Source organism: Hippopotamus amphibius, chromosome 4 (assembly GCF_030028045.1).
Source record: "Hippopotamus amphibius kiboko isolate mHipAmp2 chromosome 4, mHipAmp2.hap2, whole genome shotgun sequence".
NCBI lineage: Eukaryota > Metazoa > Chordata > Mammalia > Artiodactyla > Hippopotamidae > Hippopotamus > Hippopotamus amphibius.
This window is the reverse complement of record NC_080189.1, coordinates 123,110,465-123,122,933: the sequence shown is the minus strand read 5'-3', so window position 1 is coordinate 123,122,933 and position 12,469 is coordinate 123,110,465. Positions and strand designations below refer to the sequence as shown.

At 36.1% G+C, this 12,469-nt stretch overlaps 1 protein-coding gene across 1 annotated transcript in view; it reads right to left on the bottom strand.

Moving 5' to 3' along the window:
* The window catches only part of SPAG6 (sperm associated antigen 6), a 62,325-nt gene that overhangs the window by 34,221 nt on the left and 15,635 nt on the right, over positions 1-12,469 (bottom strand). Inside the window, exons 2-3 of the mRNA XM_057732509.1 lie at positions 10,032-10,198; positions 6,405-6,588 (exon numbers count right to left, since the gene is read on the bottom strand). Of these exons, the coding sequence (XP_057588492.1) occupies positions 6,405-6,588; positions 10,032-10,198 (351 nt within the window). The remainder of the gene's footprint in view (positions 1-6,404; positions 6,589-10,031; positions 10,199-12,469) is intronic.

Sequence of the window (12,469 nt, the reverse complement as noted above, 5' to 3'; positions counted from 1 at the left end):
AATTGGAATATAATTGCTTTACACTCTTGTACCAGTTGTTGCGGTACACCAAGGTCAATCATCTGTATTTATACACATATCCCCATATCCCCTCCCTCCCTTGACTCCCCCCCACCCTCCCCATCCCAGTCCTCCAAGGCATCATCCATCCTCGAGTTGAACTCCCTTTGCTATACAGCAACTTCCCACTGGCTATCTATTTTACAGTTGGTAGTATATATATGTCTATGCTACTCTCTCACTTTGTCTCAGCTTCCCCTTCACCCCTCGCCCCCCCAAACCTCGAGATCTCTAGTCCATTCCCTGCATCTGTGTCCTTATTCTTGTCTTGTCACTGAGTTCATCAGTACCATTTTTAGATTCCATATATATGAGTTAGCATACAATATCTGTCTTTCTCTTTCTGGCTTACTTCACTCTGTATGACAGACTCTAGGTCGATCCACCTCATGACATATAGCTCCACCTCATTCCTTTTTAAAGCTGAGTAATATTCCATTGTATATATATGCCACATCTTCTTTATCCATTTATTTGTTGATGGGCATTTAGGTTGCTTCCATGTCCTGGCTATTGTAAATAGTGCTGCAATAAACATGATGGTACATGTTTCTTTTGGGATTATGGTTTTCTCTGGGTATATGCCCAGTAGTGGGATTACTGGATCATATGGTAGTTCTATTTGTAGTTTTTTAAGGAACCTCCAAATTGCTTTCCATAGTGGCTGTACCAACTTACATTCCCACCAACAGGGCAGGAGAGTCCCCTTTTCTCCACACCCTCTCCAACATTCGTTGTTTCCAGATTTTGTGATGATGGCCGTTCTGATTGGTGTGAGGTGATAGCTCATTGTGGCTTTGACTTGCATTTCTCTGATGATTAGTGATGTTGAGCATTTTGTCATGTGTTTGTTGGCCATCTGTTTGTCTTCTTTGGAGAAATGTCTATTTAGGTCTTCTGCCCATTTGTGGATTGGGTTATTTGCTTTTTTGGTATTAAGCTGCATGAGCTGTTTGTATATTTTGGAGGTTAATCCTTTGTCCGTTGTTTCGTTGGCAACTATTTTTTCCCATTCTGAGGGTTGCCTTCTTGTCTTGTTTATGGTTTCTTTCGCTGTGCAAAAGCTTTTAAGTTTCATGAGGTCCCATTTGTTTATTCTTGATTTTATTTCCATGATTTTGGAGGTGGGTTAAAAAGGATCTTGCTTTGATGGATGTCATAGAGTGTTCTGCCTATGTTTTCTTCTAGGAGTTTTATAGTGTCTGGCCTTACATGTAGGTCTTTAATCCATTTTGAGTTTATTTTTGTGTATGGTGTTAGGAAGTGTTCTAATTTCATTCTTTTACATGTAGCTGTCCAATTTTCCCAGCATCACTTATTGAAGAAGCTGTCTTTTTTCCATTGTATATTCTTGCCTCCTTTGTCAAAGATAAGGTGCCCACATGTGTTTGGGCTTACCTCTGAGTTCTCTATTCTATTCCATTGGTCTTCCTTTCTATTTTTGTGCCAGTACCATACTGTCTTGATCACTATGGCCTTGTAGTATAGTTTGAAGTCAGGAAGCCTGATTCCACCAACTCCATTTTTCCTTCTCCACACATAATTTTTTTTTACCAGCATACAAACTAACCCTAAAAATCACTCACAAATTAGGTAACCACTGAGTAAAAGTTATAATTAAAATGTTACTTTAACACATTTGGCTTCTATGTCCAAAGAACATAGAAGAGACATTTATTTTTCACTTTTATCTTTTTTCACCAACACTTAAATAAAATGTATTTGTAGAAATAAATATTAGGATCAAAATAGGTGTGATATATAATATATATAGTCTTATATACATCATTTGCCTCTGTGTCTATGTGTTCCTCAAGCCCTCCAAGATAAAATAAGTTAGAAAAAGATGGCACAGAAATCAACATAATTATCTACAGGCATCAGTAAAGTCTTTAGGGCTTTTAAAACAAATTTTAATTACCAGGCTCTTGTCCCCTTCTCCCCATCCGTCCTTACTCTGACATATAGTACAAAGTCTCTAATTATCTCAGATATCTGTCACTAATATGTAGATTTTTTTTTTGAAATTAATTAATGCATCCTAAGTCTGTTCCACGCAATGTAGACTACTGGTATTTATATATGGGTGGCGTAAGTGGCATAAGAAGAATACTTGTGAAATTTTGAATTTTAAACTTATTTTCTCCTTTTATCATTTCATCATTCTATGTGGCATTGAAAAGAACCAGCTCTGTCTGGATTCCTTCCTTACATTATCTATTTGGTAAACAGGATATAATCTACTCGATGTTTCTGTAGTATCCGAATCAGCCAGTTCCTGCAAGCACTGCTCATCTGTGGATGCAGCAGTCTCCTCTCCTGACGGCTACTGAGCTGGAAGGGAAATTTCTCATTTGATTTAGGTCCTAAGGCTATAAATCAGATCCCTGGGAGAGGGAAGAGTCACACATGTGGAAACCAGTCATCAGGGATTAAAAACAGAGGTAACTGGCAAGACTTTCAGATATTACAAGGAGCTTAAAATGAAGAATGATGAGCTTTCATACACTTGTCTTTCTCACATTATAAAAAGGAAGGCTCTCTGAAGGGTTTTGAGTAATTGCCAAGTAGTTCTGCCATAAATTGCTGTCTGACCAGAATAAATCCTTTAACCTATTTCAGTTTCCTCATCTATAATATGTTATTATATATCTTTAGTATATATATATATATAATGTTAATAATTAAAATGTTTTAGAACACCTAATCAAATGTATTTCTCTTTGCCAGGATTGAGAACAGCTGAAGTTTACTCTGAGGCAGCAAAGGTTTACAGGAGACAAAGTTACAGAACTTTTAGCTACAGCTCCTAAACAAACACTTAAAACTTATTCTTGAGACCAAATGTGGAAGGTCATTCCTACAAAACACTTACATGGCTCCTCCCTCCTCAGACCGTAGCCAGGCCACTGCTCTCACCTCAGTCCCAAGTACTCTGATGGCTGCCACACGCTGCACACAAGGTCAGCGGCAGCCTCCTCCGCGAAGCTGCTGTACCACTGACCGGCGACAGGTGCAAGGCCAGAGCCAGGATGCCAGGAGGGGCGGGGAGAGAGGGCCCGGAGCTGGAGGAAGTCTCCGCCGGGGCCCTCCCGGTGGGAGCCCTGAGATCGCAGAGCCCACCACTCCTCCTGCTTGGCCCCTCACACCACGTCGGGCCTGCGCGGGGTCCTGGCCTTGCCCCTTGTAGCTCTAGAAGCAAGACTAGTCCTTGGAAGTCGTGAGAGATTTGACACTGCTTAGGTAAATATGTAACCAGAATAATTCAGCTGAGTGGGAGAGTGTAGTGAGATGGAGGAAGAGAGACAACCAGTCTGAGAATAATTCTACCTCAGCCTTTATTAAGGAGCCCAAAATAGAAAGAAGTAGGTTATTTATCTTCAAAGTAAGAGGTACATATTATCAAGTACATTCAGTAACTGGTGATTCAATCATGGAAATTTAATGAGACGATTTGCCCAGAGTTAACAAACCACCACCACCATTTCTGTTGGATAGCCCCCAGTTTCCTTTGGTTATCTGTAAAATGCTTTAAAATCTATATATAGAAGTAACTTTTAGAAACTGTATTTTTCAAATAAGGAAATGTCAGATGATACCCCGATTTCCCTCTTCTACTAATTGCATGCTTACTTTAGTTTTGTTTCCTATATACAAAATGTTTTCCTTCTATTGCCCCTAAAAGTGTAATTCTTTTGCATCTCCTTTAAGGTTTATATTTCTTAAACTACCTAATCAATTTACCACTAATACCCAGAAGAAAACACTGAACGAATCCCTTTAATCTCAATATGTTCTATTTTTAGGAAATCATCAAGAAAGAAATCAGGTAGTTTGGAGGTAAGTCTTCTATTTTTACTGATATTCAGGATAGTGAATGATGACTTACTGCTTACTAGATAACAATAACCTTTCCTTCTGAGAAATTTATGCAGTAATCTCTTCTGGGAGCTTCTGGGTCCCAAGCGCCTAACTACTGTGAAATATTGAAATTACACTGAGAATTCCATGTGGGAGCCAGATTATAGCAAGAAATTGGAATGGAATCCCTAAGACAGATCCTATTTATGAACTATAATCATTTAGCCTCAGATTCAACAAAAGGGAGATATGGAAATGTTATCTATGGGCATCTGCCTGAGAGCATATCTGTAGGGTTGTCCTCAAAGCCCTTTTGTACCACCCTTTAAAATATTCATGTTGCAATCTGTTTACCGTAAAGTCCTCTGATTTAAAAAAAAAATTACTAAATATACTCATGTGGTTACCCCATGAAAACCAGCTTCTAATTTAAAACACTGCCTTAGTTTTCTCAGTCAACATTTGTTAAACAATAAGTCATAAGGTGAACCTACCTGGAAAACCAAAATCCAGATAATAAGGAAACAATTTTGATAGACCAATTCTGAATCATTCTAAGCATGACAATACTTTTCTTTCTTGATTTGCTTTTATATCATTTTATTGTTTTGTCTCCAATAGTATCACCATTTAAAAACCAAATTAAACATAAGTGTGGGACAGCCACTTCCTGTTTCTGTTTTGAGTTTCTTCTTCAATACTCTTTCAAGAAGTATCAATACTTAGTGAAACTATATGGTACAGGGGTTGACATATAGCTTTGGAGTCAGATTTAGATTCAAGTTTTGGTCCCACCATTAATATAACTTCAGTTATCCTCTCTAAGTTCCACACTCTTCCTCTGTTAACAGGAGAGTAATAATTGCCCTAAGTGTATCTGCACCCAAAATGAGATAGTATCCTGAAGCGTACTGCACAGAGTCAGGCACATGGTAATTACTCGATAAACAGTAGTTTTTGTTTTATCTATGCACACATATTGAAAAATCTGGAAAACAAATTTTAAATATCCTTAATTCTATCACCCTAGTAACACAAACATGTACTTGCTTCTAATTTATGTCCACATAAAAATTTATGTTTATATTATTATAATTGTAATATGCAATTTTGTCTTTTTTCACATTATAATCACTTTTCCATATTATCATGTAGGATTCATAATTACCTTTTATTTGTTGAATGAGATTCCATTAAGTAAACTACTATAAATTTAACCACTAAATTTCTACCAAATATTTGAGGGGTTTTGATACTAGAAATAACACTATAATAACATTTGCGTGAATGCAGTTTCTCTATTCTGTAGAATTATTTCCTTAGGATGAATTCCCAAAGCTTTCTAGAGTAACCATGAACACTTTCATAGCTTAGGTTCATTTTGCCAAATGGCTTTTCACAAATTTATACAATTTCTAGTGCCTCTATCAATGGACAGAAATGTCATCATGCCCTCTCAAACCTTCAATATTAATACTAATATCCTATATTTATTGAATATTTATCATGGACCAAGCACTGGTCTATCTCATCATCCTCACAACAAATCTCTCAAGTAGTACTTCCTCTCTTGCAGATGAGGAAGTTAAGTTTCAGAAAGTTTAAAAGCCATATCCAAGGTTACACAGCCAAGTCCAAGTTCTACACAGTAGTAAAACTTGGACTCAAACTCAGATCCTGTCTAAGTCTACAGTGCTCTTAACCACTTGGTTATATTTCTGCTTTACTCTTTTTTCACCCAAATAATAATAGGTAGGAAAAAATACTTTCACTGATGTTTTAATATGCAATTCTTTGATTACTAGCAAAGTTTTCATTTTTACATATGTTTGTTTTAAAATTGTGTTATTTGTTTATATTATTTAGCAACTTCTGTAAAGTGGTGGGAACAATTTTGTTCCCTATGTATTTTTTACCAATCAAGTGTGTCAGCACAACCTTCACCCAAGAGGCCCAGGCCCCTTCTTGATAAATTCATTGAGCTCAGTTTATAAGAAAAGGTGCTCCTTCTCTTTCTCCTCCTTCCTGCCGATTATGTGCTGAATACAAATATGTTTTAGAAAGTTACCATGTCCATGTCTTTTCAACATTATTCACTCATACAACATGGCTCCTGGCTGGCTTGGAACACCTTCCCACAAGTGAGAGTGAAAACCCAATGTCCCCTGGGGCGTGACAAACTCAAATAATTTTATAACAGAATGAATTTACCAGGGTCTTTGAATCAATCAATATCTCATTCTCCCCATATCCCCTTGCTTCCCTTTCTGTCTTCGAATTTCTCTTTTGCTAAGATAAAGACTTAAATGTATAGGTTTTTTGATGAATTTGTAATTCAAACAACTTGGCCATCATTTAAAACTTATCTCCCATAATGTATAGAAACATCATTAAGACCTCATATCTATGGTTTACTGAGCAAAACCAGATTTATCTAATTAATCTAAACTTTAACAATCCTATTTTGTAATAAGACCTATTACCTGCATTATGTCTTGCAATATAGCCAAGTGCCCAGGCTGCAGCCTCTTTGACTCCAGGGTCAAAATCTTCCAAGCATATCACCAGTGTATCCAGTGCTCCACAATCCACTATTGCCTGAGCTAGCTGGGGAGAATGTTTACCAACTGCTCGTAACACAAAGGCAGCTGCTTTCTTGTAAAAACGCTGCAAGGATAAATAGGTAAAATTCAAAGTGAATTGAGCTAAAAGTTAAAATAGACCAAAACCAACATAAAAATGGCATCGATATTTTAAAAAAAGCTCAACAGCTTTTAAATACAAAAGATGAAAAACAACCTGTAAAACCATTTTGATTTTTTGATGTTCCCACATTGCTTTTGTTCAGTAACTGAACTGAAACAATATAAATCTAAAATTACATTTCAAGTGTTTTACTCTGAACTATGCATTTGGAAATTGTATAAAATATAAACATTATATCCCCTACAAATTCATAAAATAATGAGGTTTTATGTTTCTCTATTACAGTGAAAGGTATCTGTTTGCCCTATGGGAACTCTTAGATTGTTAGCACATGCAACTAAACTGTCATCTGACAAATTCGTTTCCTTTACTTGCCCTCAGTCTCTAAGCATGACCTCAACTAACCTTTCTGGTGTCCCACGTTATCCTGAAATAACAACTATGTTCTGAGGTGCACTTAGCAATCATCAGATAAACACAGAAAGGCAAAACACTCATGATACATTTTAAAATTCTTCCTGGCAAATAAACCAGCCCAGCAGTGGATTATGTTATCTATTCCTTCTTAGAAATGCATTTTTACAAAGACACAAATGACTTACCATTATGTGAATTTCAAGTGATGCTTCATACTTATTTTCTACATGTAAATTTTAGCAGAGTAAGAGATAAAACTAAGCACAAGACTAACCTGTTTTTCTTCATATAGCTAAAAAAATAGATGTAGAGGAAGTATTTGGCTATAACACTCACTGTTGTTTTATGGTTAGCATAATGACACAGTAAAGGTCTCCTAACTCTATTTTTCATTAATAGAGCCCAATTAATGCCCTATTTTAGATTCTAAGTTTCTATTTCTTTATCGTGACTACAAAAAAAAGCAACTAGGTGACTACAACACCTGTTTTAAAAGCATTCTTTTCATGTAGGCTAAAATATTAAGATTCAATAAAAAATTATGTGAGAGAGAAAATACATCAAGTATATTTTAACATCTCTCAAAAATTGGTATATGCTGACAAGAAAAGAAATATGCTATGTTAGTAATAATGTTTTCATTTGATATATTTCTTTAGTTTCTTAAATGTCAACAGATTAAAATATTTGTTATAAAGTCTAACTTTACGTCAGTAACCAAATAGCTGCTAATTTATTATAAAAATTAAAATAGAGCTTTAAATTAGCTTTCCATACATTATTTTTTCATAACTGTGGAAAAGTAATGGTGACACAATTTCTTGTCGTTACTTTGAGCTAATTTGACTTTCTATATTGCAGGATTTTCAAATTCACACTTTACTGGACATCAAGAATCACTGCTAAGTACAGTGCTTAGAATTCACACTCTCTGATCTCATTCCTCTTCCTCCTAACTTCTACTTCCCCAAATCCCTAACTCTCTTCTCTCCTGGAATTCCTCACTGAAAGAACTGGCCTTGGGCGGGGGGGGGGGGGGGGGGGGGGGGGCGGGTGGAAAAGGAAAGAAAGGAAAAGCAAAACCAGAGGACTTTGTACCTCATAAAGAAGAGATTAAATCTCTTGTGAGAAATGGGCTAAAGGCCTGGTAGGTGAAGAAGACGGAAGCCTATGAATAATGCTTCATGTTCTCACTGTCTCCTCACTTCTGTCCTAGTACTTTGTCTCTTACAACTGATGGGTAGCCATTCACCATTAGAAAACTTCTGTTGAGAACCTACTATGTGAGATACCAAACACAGACCCTGACCTCAGAGAAGGAGCTAAACGTGCACGCGTTTGATGATAGAAGGAACGCCTACAAGAGAAATAAAACTTCTGCAGCTCCTCCTACGGATAAGACAGTCATTAGGAAATGACTCTCCAATCTGTAAGGCACATTTTAAAACAATTAGGATTTTTGTTTTTATTTTGGTAAAATACACATAAAATTTACCATTTTAACCATTTTAAAGTGTACAATTCAGTGGCATTTAGTGCATTCACAATGTGCAACCATACCTGTCTAGTTCCAGAGTATTTTCATCACTCCAACAAGAAACCTCCTACATGCTAAGCAGCTCTTCTCACCACCCCCTCACCCTGCCTCTGGTAATCGTCAATCTGCTTCCATCTCTGTGGACCCGCATATTCTAGATATTTCATATAAATGGAATCATTCAGTATGTGGCTTTGTCTGGCTTCTTCCTCTTAGCATTGTGTTTTCAAGGTTCACCCATGTTGTAGGATGTATCAGTACCTCATCCCTTGTTATGACTGATAATATTCCATTGTATGGATATATAACATTTTGTTTATGTAGTCATTCTTTTGGCTATTGTGAATAACGCTGCTACGAATATTTGTGTACAAGTTTTGTTTGAACACCTGTTTTCAATTCCTTTGGAAATATAACTTGGAGTAGAATTGCTGGGTCATATGGTAATTATGTTTAACTTACTGAAGAACTGCCAAATTGTTTTCCATAGCAGCTGCACCATTTTACACAACTTCTCCACATATTCACTATTACTTATCTTCCTTTTTTTCCTTTCTTTTATTTTTTACGGCCATGCTGGTAGGTAGAGTGCTATCTCATTATGGTTTTGATTTGCATTTCCTGATGACTAATGATGTGGAGCATCTTTCCGTGTTGCTATTTTACACGTTCTTTGAACAAATAGCTATGCAAGTCCTTTGCCCACTTTTTAATTGGATTGTTTCCTTTGGTTACAACAAATAGGAATTTAATCTTAAAGACATGTCAAGAAAAATATATCCCTAGGTTATGATAAACTAGCAGGATGGAATGCACGGTCCAAGACCCAACCTAGAGGAAGATCCACTAGGTTATAGTTTTATATAAAACTATATAATATAGTTAAACTCTAGGTTAACTATTGTTAGAAACATAGAGGGAACCAGATAGGATGGAAAAAGAAAAATGGAGGCACTCTTAGATGACCCTTAAAAGGGCTGATGTGCTTGCATACTTAGAAAAAAATGCTTTGTCAAAACTTCCATTACATGCATTTTCCTTCCTTTTGGGTGCTTCTCTCCCCCTTGCTTCAAAGCTGTCTCTTACATTGTCCATTAACCAGATTTCACTATTGTATATAACTTATCTGCCCAGGTCTCCATACATCTTTCTAAGACTGATCCTATAACTTGCATAAGCCCATATGGAGAAATACTGCTTTATGTATAATTCCAACAAAAATTGCAATATGTTTTCTCCTTATAGTAATAGTAATGGAGAAAAGCTGCCTATCAGCCCCAAAGTAAAATACCCTAAAGGATTATTATGTGCAGTTCAAAGAATTGAAGGTTGTATTAACATCCTAATAATTCCATGTCTACAAACTTGCAACTGTACCCAAACTATCAATTTTTTAAATTAAAAAAAAAAAAATATATATATATATAACTTAGTTTTTAAAAATTCTTACATTCTGTTCTGCCAATGAATAAACAAGCTGTGGAAGAATGTCGCCCTTCACCACTGCTTCTGCTAGGTCATCATTATAATTAGCCAGTCTCCCCAGAGCCAAAGCAGCAGTCTGTTGAATTGTTGGGACCACATCCAGAAGAAGAGGCCTCAGCAAAGACATTACACCTAAGTTATGAGAAAACAGAAATCAGCAAATTTTAAATTAAAAAGCAAACATACCACTCAGCATATACACAGATAGGAAAATTCAGGGGAATATATCGGTAAAAATAACAACAACAAAAAAATCATCCACTGAAAACTAATAGGATATTAAGCAGCATCTAACTGGCCAAGGCATAGTATAATACAACCTGTAATTATCAAAGCAGCAGCCTAGCATGGAAACAAGAAGGACTTTGGAGAACCAGAATTTAAATCCCTGATCTGGCAAACACTAGCTGCGTGACATCATGAGGAATGCAGAGAGAGGTTGTGAAGTGCATAGTAGAATGCCTACTTAGCATGTGGCAGGGGGCAGGAAGGGAGGTGTTGGGGAGCTGGGTCTCCCCCCCCCACACAGCGTTTGCAAATCCTATCTTTCAGGGCTCAGTTCAGTCAGTGCTTTCCTCTCAATCAAGTCTTCCAATGGTTTTTCCTCCGATTCCAGGTAAACTTAGAGCCTATTACAGAAACTTTATCAGGATCTATTTTAGGGCCAGGTGAGCTAGGAGGGTTATTTGGCTAGGGCCTCCCATTCATAAAGGGCTGCAAATTCAGATTTCTGACATTATCTCTGAATAAATAAATTCTTTGAGATAAGGAAGTATGTCACATTACTAGCTCTCGTAACATTCATTCTAGGGCTGAATACATAGTAGGAATATCATCATCACAGCAACAATAATAAAAGCTTATATTATATATTATTTTGTGCATGCATTGTTTTAAGAACATATTTTCTATATTAACTCACTGAACTCTCATAACAAACCTAGGAAGTAGGCCCTATTATCATGTCTATTTTACAGATGTGGAAATGGAGGCTGAGAAAGATTTAGGGAAATCATCACACAACTAAAATGGAGGAGCAAGGTTAGAAGTTCAAACATTCTTTATTGACACTTAATAAATAATATGTATGGAAACTTGAGGAGGTGGGGGGGAAATGATTGCATTTTGGTCATTTTAATGAACATTCCAACTCTATATTAACTTTGCCTTACTTAAGATATGCAAAACAGTCAACTGCTATTTGTCCTTTAATGACAGTGTTTTAGTCTAAGATTGCAAAAAAGGTGCTGACAGGATTCAAACTAGAACAAAGTGCCCCTTCACCTTCTAAACTTAATTTAGAAGAAGGTTATTCAACTTGATGTTTTTACATCTTTTCCTTAAAAACATAACCCAGTGACCTATAAAAGCAAATATATACTACCAATATTCTTTTATAATGTTATATCCAGAAACATGTGAAATAGAAATAAAAGGAAAACATTTACAGTAACATTTAGGACTAGACCCAAATAAGATAAATAGTACTACCAAATAACATAAGCAAAGAATAACGACGCATATCACAGAAACATTTAATGACATGACCTGTGGCTTTCTGCAGTTTCCCAATTTCCTTTTGTGATCATTTTTATGTCTAAGTTGGCTTAATTAGAACATTTCACAGAAGGCCACCGTTGCAAGTTTGCATCCCACTCAGGCTGGTTAACTTTGCAGGCACACAGGCCTAGGCCACAGATCATGTTAAACAAATCAGCACGTATGCATAAGTATTGCTTATATTATTCTCCATACTTTTTTATAGAGATAATTTCTGAAATACCTCACAACAATAAGTTTAATGCACAGAATAAGGTATTAGAATGACTACCAAACGTTAACATGGGCTCCTTCTAGAAAGTTAGATCTAAAATAATTTGTTGATCTCTCCTTTGTAGTTGCTCTATTACTCGATTTAAGTTTTTTAACAGTGGTAAAATATACATAACAAAAAAATTACCATTGTAACCATTTTTTTGGTGAACAATTCAGTGGCATGAAATACATTACAATGGTGTGCAATCATCACCGCTATCTAGGCACTGTTAAACCACTTTCCAGAGAGGCTATATGATTTTACATTCCCGCCAGCAAAGTACAAGTGTTTAAATTTCTCCCCTTCCTCACCAACACTTGTTATTATTATTTGTTTTTAGAAAAACCATCCTAATAGGTATGAAGTAGTATCTCCTTGTGGTTTGATTTTTATATCCCTATCACTAAAGATAGTGAATGTGCTTATTGGTCATTTGTACATCTTCTCTTGAAATGTCTATTTAAGTTCTTGCCCCTTTTTTAATTGGGTTGGTTTTTCTTGTTTTGTTTTTGAGTATAACTTGATATGTTTTATAATGAATATATACCAATTTAAGTAAAACAAGTCAAAACTCTAAAAAAGGAAAG